The sequence below is a fragment of the Corylus avellana genome, chromosome 7 (assembly GCF_965113065.1).
Source record: "Corylus avellana chromosome 7, dhCorAvel1.hap1.2, whole genome shotgun sequence".
NCBI classification, from domain to species: Eukaryota; Viridiplantae; Streptophyta; class Magnoliopsida; order Fagales; family Betulaceae; genus Corylus; species Corylus avellana.
The window spans coordinates 27,725,641-27,750,277 of record NC_142496.1 but is presented as its reverse complement, the minus strand read 5'-3'; the positions used below and the strand labels follow the sequence as shown (position 1 = coordinate 27,750,277).

General features: G+C 34.8%; 3 protein-coding genes across 4 annotated transcripts; 1 reads left to right on the top strand and 2 right to left on the bottom strand.

Annotated features, from left to right (window-relative positions):
* The first annotated feature begins 1,935 nt into the window (after positions 1–1,935).
* Positions 1,936–4,864, top strand: LOC132183831 (two-component response regulator ARR17). The gene is made up of 5 exons (XM_059597278.2): positions 1,936–2,287; positions 2,525–2,634; positions 3,503–3,580; positions 4,266–4,333; positions 4,437–4,864. The coding sequence occupies exons 1-5, from the start codon at positions 2,155–2,157 to the stop codon at positions 4,672–4,674; spliced, it is 627 nt and encodes a 208-aa protein (XP_059453261.2). The 5' UTR covers positions 1,936–2,154; the 3' UTR covers positions 4,675–4,864.
* A 763-nt stretch (positions 4,865–5,627) lies between these two features.
* Positions 5,628–10,652, bottom strand: LOC132183829 (protein disulfide-isomerase). Its single transcript, XM_059597277.2, has 11 exons — positions 10,464–10,652; positions 9,522–9,552; positions 9,125–9,412; positions 8,850–9,038; positions 8,625–8,750; positions 7,819–7,956; positions 7,621–7,740; positions 7,413–7,530; positions 6,891–7,003; positions 6,300–6,493; positions 5,628–5,890 (listed from the first exon to the last, which is right to left on the bottom strand). Exons 1-10 carry the CDS (start codon positions 10,649–10,651, stop codon positions 6,305–6,307), a joined length of 1,500 nt encoding a protein of 499 aa, XP_059453260.2. The 5' UTR covers position 10,652; the 3' UTR covers positions 5,628–5,890; positions 6,300–6,304.
* A 2,649-nt stretch (positions 10,653–13,301) lies between these two features.
* Positions 13,302–21,044, bottom strand: LOC132185839 (DUF630 family protein, putative (DUF630 and DUF632)). Of its 2 annotated transcripts, XM_059599636.2 has the most exons (5): positions 20,696–21,044; positions 19,063–20,503; positions 17,886–18,100; positions 15,164–15,387; positions 13,302–14,706 (listed from the first exon to the last, which is right to left on the bottom strand). In XM_059599636.2, the coding sequence occupies exons 2-5, from the start codon at positions 20,438–20,440 to the stop codon at positions 13,911–13,913; spliced, it is 2,613 nt and encodes an 870-aa protein (XP_059455619.2). In that variant the 5' UTR covers positions 20,441–20,503; positions 20,696–21,044; the 3' UTR covers positions 13,302–13,910. The 2 variants fall into 2 exon arrangements, with proteins under 2 accessions (XP_059455619.2, XP_088374102.1); XM_088517976.1 differs by having other exon boundaries at positions 19,063–21,044.
* Positions 21,045–24,637: the final 3,593 nt, after the last annotated feature.

Sequence of the window (24,637 nt, the reverse complement as noted above, 5' to 3'; positions counted from 1 at the left end):
TTCAGTTGGACCCACATAAGATTTCAATTATTTGCTCCATGGGGTACCCCAGAAACCTTTATTTATTTCATGTCCCCCTCACAGCCTCACTAGTAGGTCATTTTTATATTTCTGGATTGATTCCCTTCCCATATGTTCTATGGCCGATGTAACATTCTAATATTGTGGTCCCAATTTTAATCCCTTTTCATTAATTATGATGTTGGGGATGTGTCATCAGCCTCATACCTAAAACAAGAGTACGATTTTGTTGTTATCTTCCATTATAACGATACATCATGTGTAGAGAATCTGAGAAGATGATTGAAAGTATACATGTGTAAAGAGATAAGAGTTGAGTTTAACAAAAGGGTTAATTTGTTGGAGCGGACCGATATTGGAAATAACTTCAATTTTTAAGTCTATATATCTTTGAGTAGAATAATCTTAGAAAAGTGAAAGGTTGCGTCTAAACGCCTTTTTATATATAATAGGTTTGCTATATATTAAACACCTTTTATAATAGGTCATCACACTCAACATCTTCTTTCAATTTTTGGCGGATAAAATTTTTCTTCAAATTAATATATGTTTTTATATAACATGATTCTCATCTGTATTCTTAATCATATTAAAAAAAAAAAAAAATTGTGAGAATCACGTATTTTAAGAAAATATATATATATATATATATATATATATATATGTATATATATATATAGAACTATAAAGATTTCTTTTTGCCTGCATATGGGATGTATTTGAGCAAATTCTTTTAGGCTCTCATATAATGGAAAAATAGGATTGCCAACTTTGCAGATTTCTTGAAAATTTTCGCCATTTGTGGGCATAAAAAAGGAAATATGCAGTTCATGACCTTGGACATAAAAAGCTGCGACTCTCTAACACAGAATTCCTTCTTTATAACTCTTTTGCATGTGGTCTATATTCTTTTCTATTTATATATTTTTTCAATGCTATTTTATAAATAAATAAGGTAAAAGGAAATAGAATTAGGTTTTGATACGACTAGATGGATAGAAAAGAGTAACGGATCTGTCCCAGAAATCTCTATCTCTAAGTGCTGCTAGTGTAAAGCAGTTCTACAACTTTTTCTTTTTGTGATTTCGCCCATATCTCCAAAAAGAAAAAAAGAAGAAGCTTAGAACTTCTAAAGAAATTGTGAAAAGTAATAAATCAAAATTTCAGAACAAAGGCTGAGAAAAAAAGAAAAGAAAAAAAGGTGAGAGATCCTTTCACTTTTAATTAAGTTGCTGTTAGAGGTACATTATGATGACAATCCCAAAGATGAAAGACCATTCATGAGAAAAAGAAAAAGAAAAAGAAGAAAACTGAATCTTTATCAAACCAAAAAACCTTAAAAATTAACACACGAATTTACTGCTGTAAAAGTATGAACATGATTGATGAACTTGTATTAATTTTACATTTATACAGAAAATTGGACATGCATGCATGAATGGGGGTTAGATAGTAATTAATAGGATTTGCTAATTAATTCATGAAATGGACATTTAAGTTGAAAAGCTTGCTTAGCGTATCAATTTATCTTCTGAATTAGCTGCATGCTGTTATATCATGGGTCACATTGATCCCTACCTCGATCCCTAAACAAATTAAGTACTAGGCAGCATGCAAAGGCAATGTGGTTTTTAAATATTTCAGAGAATTAAGAAGGTTAAAAAAAGGAAGAAAAGATGAAAATAATTAATAGTAGTTTAATCGGTTGACAACCTTTTACAAAGTCTTTAATCCAAGCCAATTACTATACACACCCAAAATCAACTCCTTTCTATTCTCATCATGACCAAATGGGTATACACATGTATCCAGATTTTCCTTAGCAATCAAACAAAATCCAGACAAAGAAAAAAAAGAAGAGAGAGAGAGATAGAGAGATGAGTGGTGGTTGTACCAACGCGGTGTAGAGAATCTATTGAGAGATCTAGCATGAAAAGCACACATGGGCACGCGCGCACAGACATCTTGTATCTTGCAAACAACTCCTCCTCTCAGCTTGCTTGCTTCTTCTCATCAACTCAACTCACCTACTTAATAAACCAACCTACGAGACAAAACTATTAATTTCTCTCATTTTTCACCTTCCACAATACAAAATCAACTCACGTTTTCAAAAGAAACTCATTCCCATTAATGGATGTTATACGTTCAGGTGTTGCAGACACCCAACAAAGCCAAATACAGCATTTTCATGTGCTAGCAGTCGATGATAGTCTCATTGAGAGGAAGATCTTGGAGAGGCTCCTCAGAGAATCTTCATGCAAAGGTACTATATTTATATTTATATACATGTCGCTATATATATCCTTCAACAACTTAATTGCACACTTTCTTCTGCCTTAGCCTGCCCTATTTTAGTTTAGATTTTGTATGTAATTCAAGGTTGCTTGTTTAGCTTGTTGATTATTTGGGGTTTGAATTATGGAATAATTAATAAAAATAGGAGGTATATATTCTCTATCTATCTATTCGGCAATATTATTGACTGTAATGGTTCTTGCAGTGACTTGTGTGGATTCTGGGGATAAAGCTCTTGAATATCTGCGCCTGCTTGATACCCAAGAGACTGACTCTACAGCTTCATCGTCTTCTACCCAATCATCACAACAAGAGGTGAGATCGATTTTCTTTTTTCTCCTTTAATTTGAGATCCAAAAACTAAAACACCGTCGACATTTTACTTCTGGGACTTGCGTACATATCTTAGAGAAATTAAGATGCACTATAGAAAGAAAAATTTCACCTGCAGGGAAATGTCCTAAGCCTTCCATGAAACATTTTTGGTTTTTATTTTTTTAACAAAATCTATCATAATTTCTGAGAAGAGTTCTTATATATATATATTTTCTATACCATCAAAGTGATGATTAAAGGGAATTAATGTTAATACAAAATGATCACAACAGCTTGAACAGCTGGTAAAATGGAATTGAACCGTCTCTGCATGCCTGGTTTTACTCCTAATATAATATATATATATTATGAAGATCCTACGCTAAGCAAACAATGATACTCTCTTTCTACTTCATCTTCACGAGATTTTCTGGTTGAAATGAGAGATAAATAAGTTCGATCAGTGAGCTCATGATAAGAAATATTTGATTTAATTATTTAATTAATATTTTAAAATTAATCCATCATTTTAGCAAACTAAACTTTTCAATGCTCAAGTTTTCCCCCTCTATGTTTTGGATTCTTAAACTTCTGCATAATTTAGGCCATTCTTGTTATTGTTCATCTTTCTCTTTCCCTTTAATTTTTTTTCTTTTATATTAATTTTCAGTTATTCTTATTATAAAGAGTGCAGTACTACTAAAGGTATTACAAATTTATTTATAAATTGATGTGACAATTAATTTAAATTTACACGTCAATTAATTTGTAAATGACTTTACTCTCTCTCTCTATATATATATATATATATATATTCTTCTACATATTAATTAACATAATATATTTTCATAATGCTGAACAAATGCAGGGGTTGAAAGTAAACTTGATCATGACGGACTACTCAATGCCCGGAATGAGCGGCTACGATCTACTGAAGAGAGTCAAGGTTAATCGCCATCATTAGCACTCTCCATGATTGGTTCCTTTCTGTTAAACTAATTATATATATTACATGCAAAGGATGTAATAGAATAATTTGTAAACATTTGACAAAGTTAATTAGCGACAAGACTAAAGGATGCAGATATGAGGAAAAAAAATGAAATATCCAGCTCTAAAAACCATCGAAGAAAGCTTAGAGACAAGGATATACATTGTTCAAAGAAAAATGCTGAAAGTGCTATAATTTATACTTTAATTTTTTTACAAAATTATGTGTCCGTTCATATTTTTTTTAGAAATGAATGTGATCGATGTGGACTCTTAGTAACTGACGTATAGACTATCCCGAACTTATAATAAAAGCTATAATTTCCTTAATAACACACATTTTTACTATTAGATTTACACTGTAAAAGTTTAAGTGGAAGCAGCTCTTCTTAACAATTTATTGGTTTTTTCTCTTAATATTTTAATTAGTCTCAAGGCTTTTGTTGTTAATGCTTTTTAGGAGGTATTTTTTTTATTAAAAAAAATGTTTTTTGTTTTGTGTTTTGTCTTGTGTGTTAATATATATTTTTTTAATAATAATAATAAAACCAAAAGATTCTTATCAATCGGAAAGTAAAGTGTCGGTGTTTTTTTCTTCTCTTATTGGCTAAGCAAGAGTGTTGGCTTCACTTCACATGCAGGGATCTTCTTGGAAAGACATACCGGTAGTGGTCATGTCATCAGAGAATGTACCCTCTAGGATAAGCATGTAAAGTTTCTCACTCTCTTCCTCCTTCATTTATTACTTCTTTTTCAAGAATAAAAAGGCTTCAGCTTTGACCAGATGCGGAAATTTTTGTTTGAGTCCACAGGTGCTTACAAGAAGGGGCAGAGGAGTTCCTTCTGAAGCCTCTTCAGTTGACTGACCTCAACAAGCTCCAGCCTCACCTCCTTAAATCTCTGGTCCATTCTAATCAAGACACCGACAATGACCACCACCACCACCACGACAACCACAACAACAACGTTGTTATAAGCAACAGTAAAGCAGTAGTGTCTCCGGAGTCACTGCCTAATAAAATGAAGGGATTAGCTGTGGTATATAAGTAAGGATTAGATACAGTCAGGTGCATATAACATTAAGGAATATCTCCAGAACTTTCAGAGAGGATCTAACATGAAGGGATTAGGTGTGGTACATATATATATGTGGCGTTAGAGACGGGTGTGGGTGCATATATTTAATTATGAGGGTTTTGCAGGCAGAATATTCTCGATCAGTTGGCAGTTCCCTTTATAAGAGGTGGTTTAATTAGTGGAATTCTATGATTCTTTTAAATAAAGAAAAAATTAACTAACATTGCTTTTTCAAAAGATGAAAAACAATAGGTAAAACTTTTCTGGGAGAGATGATACAAATATTAGCTCTAATTAGGGATTAGGATTAAAAAAAAAAAAAACCAAAAACAAAAAATTAGGGATGGCAATTTAATTAGTGGGCACGGGGGAAATTTAATTGATCCAATTTTTCTCGACAAGAAAATGGAGCACGAATGAAGTTCCATATCAAAAACCCCGTTACGACATTTTTCATATATCCAGTTCGAGTTCACAACATAGTCAAGCTGAAGTAAATTCATTTCTAAAGAAAAAAGAACCTTTCATTTCTGAGTTCATCTCTATTTTTTATAAAAGGTAAATAAAAAATCATTTCTAAGGAAGCGGGTAATTAAAAACCCATTAATAAACGTTACTGTTTTTGTCTGTGGCCATATTTTTAAGTCGAAGGTTTAGTTGTCCGTGATAAATCAACGACTCCAAGAAAAAAATTCCTTGTTAGTTGTTAGACGTGATCAAAACTCAGATAAGATTTAACTGTTTGAACAATGCTAGAAGGTAGGACTTTTGTCCCCTTTTAACACCCAAAAGTGATAAACTTTTTAAACCACCATTGAATTTGAATTTGAGAGAATATGGTAATTTTAAATAAAAGCCACAGATTTGGGGGAATAAAAGGGGGACAAAAGTCCTAATTTTAGCATTTCTCCGGCACTACTGACATCTGAACTTAAAATTATCCTTTCTAATTGAACTTACTGAAAGGTTATTCTAAAACCACAAAACTGTTACAATATAAACTAGGCTACTCCAAAAAACTACTCCACAGCTACAAACACCAAAAGGTTCCTCACATTTTATTCAACGAAACAGAATTTTGGAGAAAAAGCAGGAGACTAGCAAGGGAGGGAGATCAGGCTACTGTTCCAAGTATAAGAGCCATTGAAACTGTGTATGTCTGTATCCTCTTGAGTGAAAAGGGTCCTTCCTACACAAAGAAAACACATCAATGAGTTTCAACATTCCAGAGAGCTTCCGAAAGAGATCTAATATTTGAAGGCCCAAATATATACATTTCTATTGTTACAGATAAATCCTCATCCAAAAAAAACCAGCCCAAGAACATGCCCCCATCATCAAAATAGGCCATTCCTCACCCGCAAATGTTACAGACAGGGTCAGATTTGCATGAAGTTGAATAGAAAAGCATTCAAAGTCACATAGGCTGTATCTCTTACACAATTGACAGTTTTTCCAAGTGTGCAAACAGACAAATGGCATTGGAAAGAATATCACCATTAGTGTTATAATATGCTAAGAGAGTTGGTATACCACAAGCTAATGCTTTACAGCAACTTAAAATTGATAGACAAAAGTTAGCAGCAAGTCATATTTACCTCCTTTAGAGTTCATCTTTTGATGCCTCTTGTGGGGTAGGCTTATCCCGATTCTTTTCAATATAATTTATGATGTCTTCCTTGGACCTGCCACCATCAAATTCCAACAGCTTTCCACTTGCTGAATTGAAGTACAAGGTTGGGTAACCTTTGACATCGAATGCATCACTCGGGATATCATTTGCAGTTGCATCCTAGAAAGAGAAAATATGAACATATATTACAATATCAAATATAAATAAATACCCACGTTACAAATTGGAGAGCGGTAAAAAGATAACACGTGACACAATCATAGGATAGAGATCAGGTAGAGTCTCATCTATATAACTCGGATAAAAAGAAACATTGCCGTAAAGACTAAAGGACGGATTTGTGTGTTTGTTGAGATGTATTATAGATATAGATGAAATCAGTTAACAATGTTAGATGATGATAAGAATGCCACAAAATTCTGTGCAATTTTTTAACTAGCAAGTTCCCTACCACCCAGTGGGACTGCAACTTCAAAACAAATTGTAAAGAATTAAGTGATAATTGAAATAAATATACAAAATTCTTCCTGCAGCTGGACAAGATAATAGATCTTACAAGCTTTGCAATTATAACATCAGCGTCACTTTCATATGAGACAGCCACTTCATCAAGGATTGGAGCCAACTTTTTGCAGTGTCCACACCAAGGTGCGTAAAACTCTATCAGAACTGCAAATTGAAACATATAATGCGATTCCATAAGAACAATAATAAAACATATAAAGCATTAAATAAGGCACTGAACACCAATTGGTCATGAACATCACAATTTGTACTAGTCCCTATAACCTAAAGCAATTCAATTGATTCATCTAATTCATACGCGATTAGTTCATATCATACGCGATTCCAATAGAGATTGTCCCCATGCCACAAAAAGAAAACTAACAAATTTATCCTTGATGGAAACAAAAATGCCTAATACAGACAGTATATTTATGTGTTGTTTCCTAAATCAATTATTTCCATTAGCTAATGATCCTATTCTACAGAAAATAAATAGAATTATAACTTAAAATGTAAAGGAGTGAGAATGCTTAGCCATGCCAGAGTCTAACTGAAGTTTGATTGTACTCACCATTCTTTCCAGAGTTGAAAACTATATCCTGGAGGCTGTCAGCAACAACAACTTTCACAGGCTCGTTGTTAGCTTCAGGAATAGGTTCCGACTTCTTATGTGGTGGGACTTTGCCATCCTGCAATTGTTTCCTTCAGTCAAAATGGTGCATGATCATAAAAAGGGAGCTTAAAGGACTAGTGCAGTAAATACGGAAGAAAAAAATCACCTTGTATTCCTTGATCCAAGGTGCAATCTGATCAGCCTCCAAGTTTGCTTTCAAATATTTTTGTCCATCAGTCTTCTGGATGACGATTACAGGCACTTGATCTTCTTTTAGTCCAAAATACTACAAGACGTTCACCATGTCAAAGAAACATTTAGATAAAGAAGCAAAAGTGGAGTGGCAGAGAGAAAAGATTCTAACCTGGAAGGCACCTTGACTAGCTTCCAGATCTCCAATCAGAAAACTTATCCCCTCTCTTTTATATTGCTCAGCAACTTCACGATATTTTGAAGTAAAAGAATCAGCAACTTCACTGCTCAAGTTCAGGAACAACATAGCCTACAATTCCAAAATATATAATTAGAAGATGACAAAAAATAAAGCTTATCCCAATGAAATGATAAAAGCATGAATTAGAAGAGCTCCAAACCCAAACCCAAGTGAGGAGAGGATCACAAATAAAACACAACGTTAAAAATAATAATAATAATAATAATAATTGTTGTGTGCGGTGGGGGGATGAAGGAATAAACCCAGGAAACATTGAGGAGAGTGAGAAATGTCAGTATGCACTATTTTGAAGCTTCCTAACTACAGTTTATTTCTTATGCCTTCTTCGTAATTCTACTAGTCCTATAGGATAAGACCTCTCCCAAATATATGTTTCATATGTAAAATATATATCTGGCTTCATTCCTTCCCTCCAATTAAAGAAAGCTGTAACGCACTAACTCAACAAACTAACCAAAAGGAAAAGGACAGACAACCAACAATTTCTTGTGAACTCATTGAAGAATTAAAAAAATACTGATTATTCAAATATAGCTTGAGCCATTAATCCCTATCCATAAATAGAGGATCAAAGTTATGCCACAGTTTTGAGAATAATAAAATGTAGGAACATTTTTTAGGTAGGACCTATAAACACATCCACAATAGAAAATATTGGGAAAATTTAACTATGTACACAATCAATTCAGTAGACAAGTTCTCAAATAAATCATTACCTTCGCATTCTTATTGTTAAAGAATTTAATAACATAAGGATGATTGTTCGGATCACTATTAAAGAAAGTCAAAGTAGGAACACTAGATTCTTCAACAAATTTCTCTAAAGCATCCACATGGAAATCCTGCAAGGATGTCAGAACAAATTAGTAACAAAAACCTGCATCTAACATATGAAATAGATCAAAAGTATCTGTTGTGAAACTTATCAAAATAAATTATACCTGGAAATCAACAAAAAGTTCGTCAAATGGCTTGAGCAGCCTAACTATGGGACCAGTCACTGATGATTCCCCGCGTGGAATGTGTTTGGCATCCAAAGTGTGACCAAATTCGTAGTCCGAACGCAATGTCTCTGCAACAGATGTGAAGTTCACAAACTCCTCACCAGAGAATTTTGGAAATACCCCAACCTGCAACAGATGTGACCAAATATTATTACAGGTTAACCATAACAGAAAATAATGAAAACAGAAAACAAACAGGATGGAGCACATACAATGACTATCTTCTTGGCATCAATAAGACTATTAGCATCTTCCACGGATTTTATTTCAGCAGATGCAGGACCACTTTGTTTCTTCAGATAATCAACAATACCATCTGCCTCACGTGGACCTTTGTACTCTGAAGAAATCTTTCCTCCATTTCTAAAAATCTTAATGGTGGGGAAACCCCTAACCTCAAATTCGGTAGCAATTTCTTTATTTGCCTCTTCATTAGCATCAACTTTTGCTAGAAAAATTGGAGGGTCATTCTGGCTCAATATGGATGCAGCTTTCTCGTACTACAAATGAAAGAAAGTTAACGTAGTTAGGTAACTGAGCAAATTCAAGGTTTCTACAGAGCAAATATCCAATGTGTAATCAAATACTTGAGATTTGAAATCTGATTACCTCTGGAGCAAGCTTCTTACAGTGGCCACACCTAGAAGAAAACGAATAAAAAAACAGAGAGACAAGATCATCACTTTCAACATCGAAAAAACAATTTTCCAAATGTTTTCTATAAAAATAAAGAAAAAGAAAAAGTATCCAATCATTATGCACATGCAACGAAATCATAGAAGTTGGAAGCATGGTATATAAATTACAATATATTTTCTTTTCCATTTTTTTCAACGAAATGTAGCGGATCATAATCAAGAAAAAAGTAACACATTACTGCTGTGTATCTAAGTGGTTTTTTTTTTTCATGAATGTATCTAAGTGCTTTTCACATATACAATTATGCTTCTCTCGATCTAATATAATTAGTGACATCTTTTGCTAGATCTAGTTATTTGGAAACTCAATCATGTAATATTCGCAACTATGCAAAGATGAAACAAACTTACTGACGATGGTAATTAGATGTCCAAAATTCCCTGAAATCTTTGAGACCAAAAAAAAAACCAAAAAAACCAAAAAAGCTAAAAAAAAAAAAAAAACAAAAAAAACAAAAAAGCTAAAAAAAAAAAAAAAAAGTACTATAAAAATGCACAAGCTTCAAATATAAAAAGCAAAAAAAGAGGCACAAAATACGGTAAAACATGAATAAAAAAATTTGTAACTGCATTTCTTTTTCAGCTTTGGATCAAATGTAAAGAGAATTGTATACGTTAATTCACAAGAGTCAGATTAAGAGAGATCCAAACACTGCATGCAGGATAACAAATCAACTCAAGCTTGAATTTGAACCCTAAAAGCAAATAAGAAATACTATTTTCAATCAATCTAGATCAGCGACGCAAAGAGAGCAAAACGATGCCTACAGACACAATTTGCTAGCACAGATCAGTCAAAGTCAACGGAATCAACGGTGAGAGAAGAGCGATAAAGATCGGGTGGTTATAATACCATGGGGCGTAGAACTCGACGACGATGAAGTCGTGCTTGCTGACCGTTTCGGAGAAGTTCGAGTGGTCCAAGGTGAGCACGAACTCCTTCGATTCCGCTTCCGATTCCTCGGCACCGATCCTTGTCAGAGACGAGGCGAAGAGACACACAGCGAACACCGCGAAGCAAATCGAAACCCTAGGCGCCATTTTCATAATTCCGGTGAAAATGTGTGGGTCTTTTGGTTCTCTGACAGTGCGAGTTTGGGGGGTTTTTAAGGCTGTTTTGAGAGAAGAGAGAGAACGAGACAATCCAGGCTTGCGAACACGTGAGCGGCCTCTGAGATTTTTTACTTCTCCAGTGGTCGCTGGAATTTCGTTGATAACGAATGTACTCGCTACACATATTATCTACTTGCCGACGTGGCGGCATTCCATTGGGTTCGTCTCGTCACACGTACGCGTTAGTTTTGGAAAGTATATATTGCTTTATACGGGAACGTTTATCCTCTAAAGACTTTAATATGCCATTAAAATCTATCATCAAATTCAACTCTTATGTAATTTCTGTATGATATAAAAACTCAACTCCTATATAATTTTTGTACAACTAAATTGATATAGACCGCTCATAGACCATTAAATCAATTTTTATTATAAAAAACATATAAAATTTAATGGTTTATGAGCATTCTATATCAGCCGAGTTAGCACAAATGTAGTTATAGTATTAACAAAAAATTAAATAATACGATTAATTAGATACCATAAAAAGAAAATTGACCTTTTAATAAATCTTCTCTATTTTTAATAAAACAAAATATTAACCGTAAAACAAATTTTTTCTATTTTTACTTAAAGAATACGGAACATGTTGTTATGATGAATTTGTTTGTCTTTCTTATTTAATTTATTTTAAGAGTCCTCAGTTAACGGCTACGATTATTATGGAAGTAGAAAAACGAATGGACGATTGTTATGGAAGTAGAAAAATCAAACCGAAATATTTCCCTAGCTTGAACCCACGGTCCCCACTGAATTTAGATGGCTTGTTTGTAATTAATTGTGGGATACTGGGTAATTAATAGACACTCGCTCCTCTCACACTTTCTTTCTTTCAAATGTATATTTCTTAGCCGCACTAAGAATTTAAAGAGAAATTATTAGTGATATGTTCTGATATCATTTTAGAAATTAATTATTAAATTTATGAATTTATATGGATTATAATCAATATAAGTTAAGGATGGACTCCACAAATCTAATAGTTAATTTATTAAATTTGTTTGAGAATATATATAAATTATTAACACCAATCATTTTTCAAATCTAAAATTTACTAATGATCTATCTAAAATTAAATGATAATTTTAATGTATAGAATGTAAAAGTAGGAGTGCATATCATTTGTCGAATTATGAGTTTGCCTTGGTTCGAATGAAAAAAATTATTGACAATTGTCCAATAAATAAAACAATAACGGTTAAAATTGTTTTAAATAAAAATGCTCTTCACAATCTCTTCTGATATAAAATCCGTTTTTTTTTTTTTTTTTTGAAGTTAAAATCTGTATCTTGATATTATATATAATCTGAGTATTAATTACATAATATTTCATTAAAAAAAATAATAAATAGCTATTACTACTCCTTAATTTGGTTTTAAAAAAAAAAAAATTGAGACAAAAGCAAACCTGAATGGATGCTAAAGAGCTGAGCTTCATGATGAATGAGCCTCTAATCAAGCTATATTCAAGTAGTTTTATTCTTCATAGAGTAATGCTATTATATACATTATCACTTTTATACTTATTGATGACTTTTAAAATTATCACTGCGTTTGAAATTGATCACTATTGAATTTTGATATAATGGTAATTCGTGACATTTAAAAGTTACCATTGAAATTGGTATGGATCACTATTAAATTTTAATCAATAGTAATTTTAAAAGCCACTTCATGAATTGTGGGAGCGAGAGTGTGTAGCATTACTCTTCTTAATACTGTTTCCCACTTACATCTCGTTAAAAAAATGACTGGACACCTCCAGTTAAAAAAACTAGCCATCCAAATTTAATAACAATTTGTTTAGAGTAATTCTATTACTAATTATCACATATACTCGAAATTGGACAGAGTTTTCCTCCAAACTGAATTGAATGAATTTTCTTCAATCTAGTCTATAAAAGTGACATGTTTGTAAAAAAAACACATATGTTTTTAATAACAAAGACAAAGTTTGAATAAATTTTATTAAAAACTCATATGCATCTCACATGTTATTAAAAAAATGAACACATGTCACTTTTATATACTAGGTTGAAGGAAATTTTTCCAACCTAATTTGGAGAAAAACTCTATCGCTCAAAATTTATGTGACGTGGTCCCTCATAACATTTGGTGCATGAAGATTACTGAGAGATCATGCAACGTAAATTTTGGGAAGTAGGGATTTTGGGAAATAGGGAGTAATGTATAACACTACTCATTTGTTTAACATGGACAACCTTACTTAAAGGCTTTCATCGCTCAAAATTTTGAAAATTGAGATTTGGGTTGGTTTTCTCAACAATAGTTTCTTAGCTCTGCGATTCATTCTTAAGACCTTGATCGTCCTAATTTTTGAACAAACAAAGTTGTTTTTTTTAAAAAAATAAATAAAATAAAATTAAGTAGGTAGGAATACTTTTAATTCAATATATGAAATTGACATATGCCTTTAGATCACATAATTAGTGAGAATCACGTGCTCTAAGGACAAATATACACTCAAAAGATAGTTTTTATAACTACATATGGATAAGGAGTGAGTTGAAGAAATTTCCCCCAAAGAACAATGAGTACGAGGTAATCAGATACGTCATTCAAAATGATATTTGCATTCATTAGTAAATGGATCATTAGATACTTCAATCCAGTAAACCTAGTTGACAGCCTCCTAGACATTCCAAAAACAATCAATACAGCTACCGATAACCAATCAACCAATAAACAAAATTCTGTACAAAGTTCCTACCTACCTATTTTTGGGGCTACTGCAGAAACAAATCTCAAAATAAGCAACTGATCAGCATTTTAAGCACCGCAAGGATCCACAGCATAAACTCCGTTTCTACTAACCATTGTATTCGTGCACAATTCCACGATGAGTAATAGTGTCAATCAATTCTTGATTTTTTTTTTTTTTTTTTTTTAAAAAAAAAAAAACCAAGGTAGATTGACACTAACACGTCAGCAAGATTGGATAGTGATGGAATAAAAGCGTGATTTATAGCGTTACTCTTCCATAACCCCCTCTTTTCAGCATGTTGTCAAAGTTGCTTCCTACTATACCTAAGATTTCACTGCTACAATTCCCTTCTTTCTTTGTTTACCATCTGACGAACTAACCAATTCTAAATGTGTATGATTTCCCGGCAACCACCATGCATAAATAGGTGGGTCTCACTCCCATAAAGGCCAAATTCTCTCAAGAGCCTCCAGCGTCTTGAAGTCTGACCTGCTCGTGAGCTTTCAAAGCCGCCGAAGTGAATTTCTCCAAAGCCTGGAAAATTGGAACCAAACCTGCTTGTATTTTATTTGAAGCAGCATCATGAACCAGTCTAACGGTTTCCTTATGCTTGGCTCTCTCTTCATATAATTTCTTACTTATTGAATCCAAATCCACTTTCAGATCATCCAGCGGTGAAACTCCACTTTCAGAAGGAACCTTTGACATAGCTGTTCTATCTGACGATCCGTCATGATCAAGCTCCATCCTCCCCGTCTCCATGCGTAAGGTTCTAAGCCGTTTCTCAAAATCTTTGGAGAGGTATGCTGCTTTTATCCTCTGACGCTGTTCCTCATCTTGCCGTTCCCATAACTGGTGGAGGCTCAAAGCAAATTCATGCAAGGCATTTCCCACCCTTCTTTCTGAAATGCTTACCATTGCCTGGTACCAGTCATTGCAAATAATGAAAATTGGAGGAGCTCCAATCCGACCTGGGGAGAAAGGCGCAGGTCCATCAGCAGTTTCTTCTTGTTCTTGGTGAAGGCACCTTAAAAGCCACCCATTTAAGGACTCGACATAAGATTTCTGGGTGTTAATCCAATTGTTAAACCGGGAGCACCAATTCAGAAGCTCCACTTCAAGTTCAAGAGTAGCTTTCAAACCTGAATCTCTTTGCAAGCCGGTATTCACTTTAAAAGAGCGAGCTTTGCTCTCCATGATAGCCTGGAACTGTTTCTGGTGGCACTTGAGCATGGACTTCCACATTCTTATCAATCTGCAGATAAAAAGTTTATTCGTCATATCAAATGAAAGCATCCAAAAAGATTAATCACTTGCAGAAAACAATCAACATAGTTGACTTATCAACAGGAACCCAACAACAAAAAGTATGTTGGATAGGCAAGACTTCATCCAGACATAGAAATGAAATGTTGTAGAAATGTCATTTAGTTAAGATGATAATCACTATCTATTTATTGTCTAAAAGGACTGGCCCATGTGAAAATAAGCCTTCACCCAAAACCTTTCTAAGCTACATTCTCTAGATAAAAGAGGGGAAGAAATACAGGAAAAAACATAAAAGAAGAGACAAATGTGAGATGGGAGGGCTAAACACATTGGAATGCCCTCCACAACTTTTCCATTAGAATTCTGGCACCCATGCAAAGAGCACTAACCAAGCAGAAAAATGATAGCCATTATCTAGATCAAGAAGCAAAGCAGTATGATACCCATGAATCAATTGAGTGAGTTGGGGCTGCAGTTCTTCATCCCTCAACTTATTTATCCGGCTTGAGATAGCATCAACAGCTCTTATACAAACATTGATTTTTGTCAGTGACTTTCTTATAGAATCCCGAGTAGCATCAATCTTACTGGACTCAGCTCCTCGGTCATCTAGAATTTTCAGTTTCTTGCACTTTTTTTCATAACTGACCCGTAGCCTTTCTTCATCCTAGAATCAGAGCAAACACTTTAGCATAACAAGAACAATTTTACAGAACAGGAATAATATTTAAGTACTTGGATCCATAATGGAACAATTTTAAAACTAAAGAATCACTGAAGCTAACAAATGCATCTTTATGTTATCTTCAGATCTGTATTAGATTCTACACAGTTATAAACCAGCGAAAACATCACTTGAACACAAACATGTCAAAAGAGTACCTAAAAACCACATTGAGTTCTCAGAGATAGTGCAGGGATTCTTATGAGTCATACATCCACAAGTTTATATAAAAAGAACACAAATTCTAACAATAAATTACCCCAAGCAATACTCCTTCTGACCCATAATGAGGGACTCAGTTGCCCAATGTACAAGTAATCAACATTCCAAATCTGTCCTTTTAAAAGTGATCAACAAACAGATTAAGGCACATACTGACATACATTCTTTTACAATAAAGGGTGTTGTGGGCAAGTGATGCGTTGGTTTTTGCAAATGGCCATGACTGTGGGACAACATAAAATACAAATTGAGCCACTCACCAATGTCAAAGAGAATACATAGTTACATTCAGATTTATTCTAGAATCAAAATTCAAACACAACAGTATAAAGGAACATTGGAGAAATTGAGTATGAACAGCAGTAATTAAGATGATGATCCCTAAACTGTCAAAAACACAGACCAAGACAGTTGAAGTTGAGGAAGCTTCATAACATTTCTAGCCAGACTGTTTTCAAGATTTCTCTGCTAAATATCAAAGGCTTAACATTAGGTTTATGGGTTAACAGCGCTGATTGGTAATAACTCTCAACAGTATATACATGCATTCTGGTCCTCATTTGGCAGCAAATTTGTTGAAGTAGTCAAATCAAACAATTTCAGATAGTTTGTTTACCTAAGAAAGGAGAGTTCAAGTGACAAAAACAACTAAGAAAAACCAGTAAACATCAAATGTAGAGACACAGTATCTTGGATCTTCATTCAAGATAAGTGCGGTACAGAATCAAAATTCTGGAAAGAATGGAGCGGCATTTAGCGGCATAGAAGAAACTGTACTTGTCAAAGGATGGTAGGCTCACTCTTACTAAGAATACTTTATGTAGCCCATCAACTTGCTTTTATAAGTCTTCACTATTCCTATTGATATGATATGGGAAACAGATTGGAGAAGATGCAGCAAATTCTTTATGGGACAGAATGAGGAATGAATTTAAACTCCGTCCAATAAAACCCAATATTCTCTTCTTTAAACAATGGGGGTTGGTGTGAAGTACTAGGGATAGGCAGGGAGAGGTTTGCAGGTTGTATCAGTTTCATGGTCGGGGATGGTAGAAAAGTGCAGTTTTGGCATGAAGTATGGTTCAAGAATTATGCTTTGAGAAAGAGTTTCCTAGATTTCTATTAATTGCAGAGGACAAGAATACTTCTGTCACTTGTATTTGGGAACAACGTATGATGGGAACTCGTGTATTTGTCAATTTCAAAATCATTATAACTAACGATAACTACAAAATATATCCAGAAAAAGAAAGGGCTTAACGGAACAGGCAGTTTCAGCGGTTGTGTGTGTGTGCATGTTTCTGAGTTAGATAACGAGAGAAAACAAATTCTCATGGTAGAGCAAACAAGTCACAACCCATAAAAACTGATAATTGCAGTTACGGAACTTTTGAATGATAAATTTCAGCATTGTAGGTTGACGCAACAAGAGGTTGCCAATGAACCTATATGGACCTATAGTAATGATCATCAGGTGTTCAGCATCATCACGGAGATAGCGGAGTACAACTGTCTTGGAAGACAGACATCAAGGTATAAGAGATATTTGTACGGAATACAATTCCTAGTAAAGAATTTATTGTTTGAGGGGAGTGTTTTTGTTGAATGGCAAGCTTAAGAATAGTAGCATAGAGCATTGAAAAACTCAAGAATTGCTCAAGAAACTAGAACATCACAAATGCCCTTAAAATGAGTGTAACAAGAATCAAGAATTATTTTATATCAAAGAACAAAAAACTAAAACTACAACATGCTAACTTGAACTAACAGCTGTTACGAAAGGGTATTCTTTTAGATAGTCAAGAATAATTATTCAAAAATAGTTCTCTCTTGATCTCTTGATCTCTCTCAAAGTATTCATGTGTTTTTCCCCCCCTTTTTGCACATGAACTTCGAATTCCTTCTACAAGGACTATTAGTATGCATCTATAAAAATATGAAACCTATCTCAAAAGCTACATAAACACCACCAAGTCCTCAGAAAAATTGCGTAAAGAGAAGAGCGTTAGAGGAACTAAAAAATATAGGAATCTGACATAATCCACATTCAAACAACTAGCACTCACAATTTCCCCAAAAAGCAAACTCCTTTATAGACTTTTAATATACGAAGCCTTAATTAGTAAATTTTGATTATACAACTAAAATCTGGATAGACATCTGTGTATAAAATTTAAAATAAAACAACAAACATAGACACATATTTGATGCAGCCATACCTTAACTTCCTTATATAGCTTCTTCTCCCATGCATACAGCTTATCCAAGGTTGATGAAAGGTTTCCGGGCTTCATGTTGAAGCCATTACCAGATTCCCCATAGTATGCTTTTGCCATTTTCATTGTCCTTGAAGATAATTTAACTGACAGCCTCGACGGAGGGTGTGAAGAAAACCTGGAAGGTGCAACCAGATACCGGATCCTAGAAAAGATTACTGCATAAAGACAACAGAAGTTTCAGCATGGTTTTCATACGGAGATAACAATTAGAATTCATCAACCAAGATAACTCAAAATATAAATGTGACAAGTGTTAGCCTGCTAAAACCATGAATCAAATAAATGGTACTGATGCTCAGCAATACTTAAAAGTCACATCGCAGTCATGCTTATGATTCAACTTATGTTAAAAAGTGGTATTCTGGTGCTTTTGTCTTCCTGCATCTTATAAATGAGAGTACTCTTGATGAAACCATTACTGCTACTATACCAGAAATTTAATTAAAAATAAGATGTCCGAAATATAAAGCAACTACTCCATCCAAGTAGGTTAGAAAGGCATTGCAAACATTCTAGAGCTATCTAGCAAACATGTGGAATTTTATTTTATTTTTTTTGTAAAATTTCTTATTTCATTTTGTTTGCTCAAGAGAATGAGGCCTTTTCTTTGACCTTCTTAAATGATCTTGTCCATGTCAGCCCACAAGGTGCAGAGCGAAGAAAGTTTTTCGAACCTCTTCAGATTTGTTGTTGCTTGTATACATCTTGATCTGCTTATATCAAGAGAAAGCATCCACACAAGACAGCATCCCATGTCCAGCAGTGTAGTCCAACAGAACATTGATGTCAACAATTTAACATATTTCAGTCGAACCCTCCTATTATGAAGTATGGCAGGTACCATTTCCATGTGTTTCAGTTCCTTCCAAACAATAGAGGGTTGATCCTTTTCAATTCATGGTATTAATTCCACTTCCTACTCTCAGTATGCTCTTTATGATCTCGGTTTATGATTCACTTGGCATGTATTTAGCTATTGAGCCTCAAAGTTTAGGTTTTCATGAAATACCAAAATGCTGTAAAGTAAACGTAACCACACACAGCCATGGAGCAACTAGAAAAAATAATGAACAAGTATATGATAAGCTACTAAGACAAGCAATAGTCAAAATCCAACCTTTAAATGATGTGCCTCTAGGCTGATAAGGCAACTTCCCCACCTCAAGCAACAGGGCAACCTCTTTCCCATAACCAGAGGCAACCTCAAATTCATCCCTGATTTCCATCACAACCTCCTGAAGGTCCCTCGCACCATGGTGGCCCGACAATGTGGTCAAGCTACTCGGCTTGGACGACCTGACATCCATTGGCGACACCTCGTCGACCCCAAAACTCACCCCTTTCTTCCTCGATGACCCTTCTTCGGACACGATTGTGTCAGGGCTGCTCTTAATCTCCTTTCCTTGACCAGAGTTCGAGTGCGAGCTAACACTACCACTCAATGGTATTGTGCTTGAACTTCCTGAACCACGTAATGGCACAGCTCTTGATGTTCCCTCACCAACTTCACTGTTATTATCCTTATTCACATTCACATCCTCCTTCAACTTCTTCTTCTCCTTCTGAACCTCCTTCACCACTACCTCTTGCTCCATTTCATCTTCCAATTCAGGAATCCCCTCTCTCTCCCTCACCTCCTTCGAATCAGGACTACTCGCGGTCGACCCGAGTCGGTTTGAACGGTAAAAACCCGGGTAATACCCAGCACTATCGACCGTATCAAACACGTTGAGGAAATCCCAGGTGGACACCCTCGGCGGAGAGGGCGGAGGGGCCGGCGTACTCGGCCGCCGATCAATCTGGGAATCAGTTACCGGCGAACCCATAGGAGGAAAGCCGAAGAAACCACCGTACCCAGGCGGATAGCCCGGATATCCGTACGACGAATCGGACCATTGCCCGTTTGCCCCCGCATATCTCTCCGGGTCCTCCTGCACCACCGTCTGTATAGGCGTTCCGGAGCTTTTCATGTAATATGCGTACGAATTCACTCCAGGTGGACCCCAATTCGTCGGAGGTGGACCCCAATTAGTAGGTGGAGGGTAAGCATAAGAAGAAGATTGTCCCTGTTCTTCGGGGCTACTGTGGATGTGAATGTGACCCGACTCGGAGTTCAATTCGGAGTCGGAGTCGGACGACAAATGCAAGTGCGAATCCGCAATGTCTTTCTCCTCCTCCTCTTGAGTCGGTGAGACCAAATGCGAATGCGAAATCGAAGTTGTAGACGACGAGTCGTTAATGTTCGGTCTCTTTTTAGTCTTTTTTCCTTTATCGGAGGGCAGGGTGAGCACCGGAGAACTGGGTAACGAGATCACGAACTCCTCGTCGATGAAGCGGCGGAGCGAGTCGCCGATGTTGTTGAGGGACTGGAAGTAGGACACGTGGGCGGCGGCGAGAGCGTAGCGGTGATCCGACGCGGCTTTGATGAGCTCCTTCCGCTCCCTGCAAAGCGTCACCAGAGGGAGGTCGTCAACCTTGGAGCCCCCGCAGCCCATAGCAAGCAACCCCAAGCCAAAAGCGCGGCTTAATAATGCGAGTCATAGTCACAGCGTCCAGACCTGCCCGCACAACAAACGCCGAATTAACATTGTGAATCAGAGCCGCTGGATCCAAGTGCGTGTGAATTGAAATATATAAACCCTAGCAGAGCACATAGACAGATACACGCACTACATACGTGGTTTGTGAGTAAAAATAATTGACATTGGTGCATGAGAGTGAGGGAGAGATGAGGAGCAAGGGAATCTGACCGTTGAGATCGATGGTGCTGAATCAGAACCGTCCATGCGAGGGAATCCAAAGACCAAATCGTTTTGAATTTGACGAATCTGAGACACACAGAGAGAGAGAGAGAGAGAGAGAGAGAGAGAGAGAGAGAGATCGGTTCTATACGTTTTTTGTTTATAGTAGTATTAAAAAAATAGGCATGGAGATTTGTGATGTTGGAGTTTGTCCTCTCTATATCTCTATCTCTCTCTTTTTATTGAATTCTGAGTTTCAGAGAAGCGAAAGAATCAGACCAAGGAAGAAGAAGAAGAAGAAGGCTCGTGGAACCCGCCACTGCGTAACGCACCCTTTGTCACTATTACCCTTTTCGGACTCTTTCTCTCTTTCCCTCTCCTTTGATTTTTTCTGGGGTTTTAAGATTTATATATATATATATATATTAATTTAACTAATTTATGTTTTCTTCGATTCAATACTGAACTTAAATAATAAACTAACAAAAATACAAAAATATATTCAAACCTTCTCGAAGAAATTATTTAATCCAACCTATTAAATTTACTTAACTTTAACATGTATTTTAATGCATGTGATTTTGGGTTGCCGCCGGAGCTCATTCGAGTTAATTTCCACATATTTTCTCTCCTCCCTCTTTACTTATTTGTAGTGACAAAAATTCACCTCCCCATAATTTTGTTTTTTGCTTCTTGTTATTTTTGGTCGTTTTCTCTGGTTTTTAATGAAAGTTTTGTTATCATATATATATATATATATATATATATATATAGATGTCAAATTTAGCCTAAATCACGAATTAAATTATTTCCATTAAAGTTGGTTGTGGATATGAAATATAATCTGCAGATACGGTAATGATACTGTGAGAGGTATTTAATGCTCTTATATAACAAAGCGCGGCCTTTCCATAGTCTCTAAAATTAATTAGCTGTTGTGTTTTTTTTTTTTCTTTTTTTTTTTTGGGTCTTTTTTCGCGTTGGTTTTATTTTGTGCTGATTGTGACACACTTGACAAAAGACAGTGTCTTAAAGTACAATTTATTAGGAGGGAGGCTCCCTCCTCCGCTCCCCCTTCCCCCTCTTTCCCCCCCTCATTTTCTGCACCTTTTTTTTCCTGATTTTTTTTTGTTTTTGTAGGTGTTTTTTTTATAAAAAATCAGCAACTTCGGTCGCTACCACCCACCCTCTAAGATGTTGCGCCTCCCTTTTCCTCCATCCGCTTCACCACGTGTTAATGCTGGTCAGTGTCCATCATCTCTTCCACTTCGGTCGCTGTTAATTTGTTGGTTGTATTGCTTGTTTTGTTTGTTTTGAATAATAGTTTTTTCTTTAAATTTGCTTTCATGAGCAATTTACGAGGAAAATGATGTAATTTTCCAACCGTTTTGGGTCAATGAGGAGTAGATCTAGTCTTCTCATGAGCATATCTGTGCTTTTATCGCTATTTTTCTGTTAGGACTATGTTTTTTTTGTTTTTTTTTGTCCTTATTTTTGCTTGAATAAGGATTGTTTAGACCTTTAGGTTGTAGATGTGATATGTTTTTAGAGCGAGGAAGATGAGCTACCTATACATTGAGTTGAGTTTATCTGGTGTTATAATTGAAAAGTAGTAGGTTAGCGAATATTGATGTTATAGATAGGTTTTGAATATTTGATTTTTATGTAAGCATCTATGATTTGTAACCTCGTAGCTTTAACTATGATTTTTGATAGCTATTTGCTCTGTGATGTTAGAGTATTATGCTCGTAATCCTTCTTCAATAAGACTGGAATTATAAAAAAAAATTTAAAAAAAAAGTACAATTTATTAGCGGGGATTGGGGAGAGTGTTGAGTTTTTGTTATTGTATTTTCATTGTTTTTAAATAAGAATGTATTATTTCTATATCTACTTTTAGTAACGATCTATGAGTTTAAGTTTTATTAAGTTTTGTTTTCATGAATCCTTAAAAATAACGGATTTGTTTTTTTATAGTTCATTTTTTGTGAGCAAACTATAGACGATGACGGATGAGTTAACAGGCATAAAGAATAATTGTCACTATAGTAGAGGCAGTGAAGAGAATTGTGATTGATAGAGCACTAGTCGCGGAGAAAAAAAAAATGCTAAGGAATCAATGACCTGGTAGTAGATAGTAATGTGATTCATCATAATTTACTGTAGATTTAAAACTGATTTGGGACGATGACTTTTCATAGATATTGTCTTATAAATTTATAACAGCCCGAGAGACTATTGTTTGTCATAGATAATGTTTGAATTGTGAAGATTTCAAATTGTATCTTTGTCATTGGAACAAGATACTCTCCATTTCATTATCCAATTCATTATAATTGAGGAGTATTTTTGTCTTTTTCACATTTTGAGTGAACAAAAATACTCATTCACTATAATTAACTGGACATTATCCAGTTCATTTAAAATAGAGAGAATCCTAATTCCTTTGGGGCATTATAAAGAACATTTTGCCTAATTTAATTGTTATATCAATGAAGTAATAATTCGTTAAAAAAAAAAATTACAATTTATTAGCCAAATGAAGGGAAACATCTCACCCTTCCAATGCAGCAAAGGAACGAAAATATATATATAGAAAGAAAAAATATATATTTTTCAAGATTAGTACGTTATTTTTCAACCAAAATAAAAGAAAGCAGACTTTACAGCAAGTTTAGCGTGAGTTGGTGTGAAAATATTGTGGGGGAGAATGTCGTTATGATGGTTACCAACTAGTTTACAACCACACCCTGTTCAAAGTTGGCAAGAGTAGGACGCTCGCAAATTAAGAATATTAACACGACTTTCTCTCCATTAATGACCTCATAATCTCGCCCCCATATTTTTATAATTTATAATTTTAACCATAAAATAAATATTTATCAATTTTATTTGAAATGAAAATAGTCGTTTTCTCGGTATAGACTATATTCCTGCTTCCAATATAATACGAAAGTGTGGTGTTAAACATCTCCTCTAGTACCCGTAAGGATAGATTATTAGGATTTAAGCTCGTGTTAGAATATATTATATAGTTGGCCTACATGTGGACCACACTTGACAATGAAACGCCCCAGTTTTAGTTTAAAAAATAAAAAATAAAAATAAAAAATCCTAAATGAGTGTTTTACTTGAAGAGTTTCTTTCCTTGATGGGTGGTAACATTTCATGAAAGAAAAGGAACTACCGTACGGTTGATCTCTGTAAAAAAAAAATAATAATAATAATAAATCTATGTAAGAGACCCCGCCATCTATAATTTACACATAAAGAAACTCTTCTTCTCTCTGGAATGATATCATTTTCGGTGCAAATTCTTTACATTAAACAAATTATTAAGAGTTCCATGGATCAAGGTAACTTACCTTCGATCTAATCATGATTATTGATTCTTTACAGCCCCATGACCTATATAGGATGATTTTTTTGTTTTTTTTTTTTTTAGCAAAAAAGGGTTGGAAAAATGGAGAGATTTTACTTAGACGTAACTATCGTAACTTTTATTTGATGAGAAACTAATGTTTTGAAGAGACTGGATAGTATGAAAATCGTAAGCACCCTTTCAAGTGAGTTTACCAATAGCTTAAACTCTTGTTTAGAATTACGTTTGAGGAGTCTTAAAATATTTTTAACTCTCAAAAAGTTCGTTTGAATAAAAAATTACTCGTTTGGTAAAAAAATAAAAAACGTTTTTAAGGGTCTAAAAAGCCAAAAAAATTACCAAAACCCACTTTTTGACAAAAGCTTAAAAATAAAGTTTTTGCCTAAAAACATTTTTTTGACTAAAAAGATATATTTTTCAAACGCAATCCCAAACAAGCTTAATCGCACCAAAATTTCATTAAAGTAAGAAAGTCATATTAATAAGAGTTTGTTTGGGATTGCATTTGAGAAATATAGATTTTAAGTCAAAAAGAACTTTTGGGTAAAAGCTTTATTTTTAAGCTTTTG

What these genes read in the sequence shown, in the direction of transcription:
- LOC132183831 (XM_059597278.2), top strand. Translation starts at nt 2,155, where the DNA reads ATGGATGTTATACGTTCAGGTGTTGCAGACACCCAACAAAGCCAAATA. An exon ending in CAGAGAATCTTCATGCAAAG is followed by an intron (nt 2,288 to 2,524) that starts GTACTATATTTA and finishes TGGTTCTTGCAG; the next exon opens with TGACTTGTGTGGATTCTGGG. An exon ending in GTACCCTCTAGGATAAGCAT is followed by an intron (nt 4,334 to 4,436) that starts GTAAAGTTTCTC and finishes TTGAGTCCACAG; the next exon opens with GTGCTTACAAGAAGGGGCAG.
- LOC132183829 (XM_059597277.2), bottom strand. Translation starts at nt 10,651, where the DNA reads ATGGCGCCTAGGGTTTCGATTTGCTTCGCGGTGTTCGCTGTGTGTCTC. An exon ending in AACTTTTTGTTGATTTCCAG is followed by an intron (nt 8,751 to 8,849) that starts GTATAATTTATT and finishes ACATCCTTGCAG; the next exon opens with GATTTCCATGTGGATGCTTT. An exon ending in CTAGTCAAGGTGCCTTCCAG is followed by an intron (nt 7,741 to 7,818) that starts GTTAGAATCTTT and finishes AACGTCTTGTAG; the next exon opens with TATTTTGGACTAAAAGAAGA.
- LOC132185839 (XM_088517976.1), bottom strand. Translation starts at nt 20,440, where the DNA reads ATGGGCTGCGGGGGCTCCAAGGTTGACGACCTCCCTCTGGTGACGCTT. An exon ending in AGCTATATAAGGAAGTTAAG is followed by an intron (nt 15,388 to 17,885) that starts GTATGGCTGCAT and finishes CTCTGATTCTAG; the next exon opens with GATGAAGAAAGGCTACGGGT. An exon ending in CTCACTCAATTGATTCATGG is followed by an intron (nt 14,707 to 15,163) that starts GTATCATACTGC and finishes TTTTATCTGCAG; the next exon opens with ATTGATAAGAATGTGGAAGT.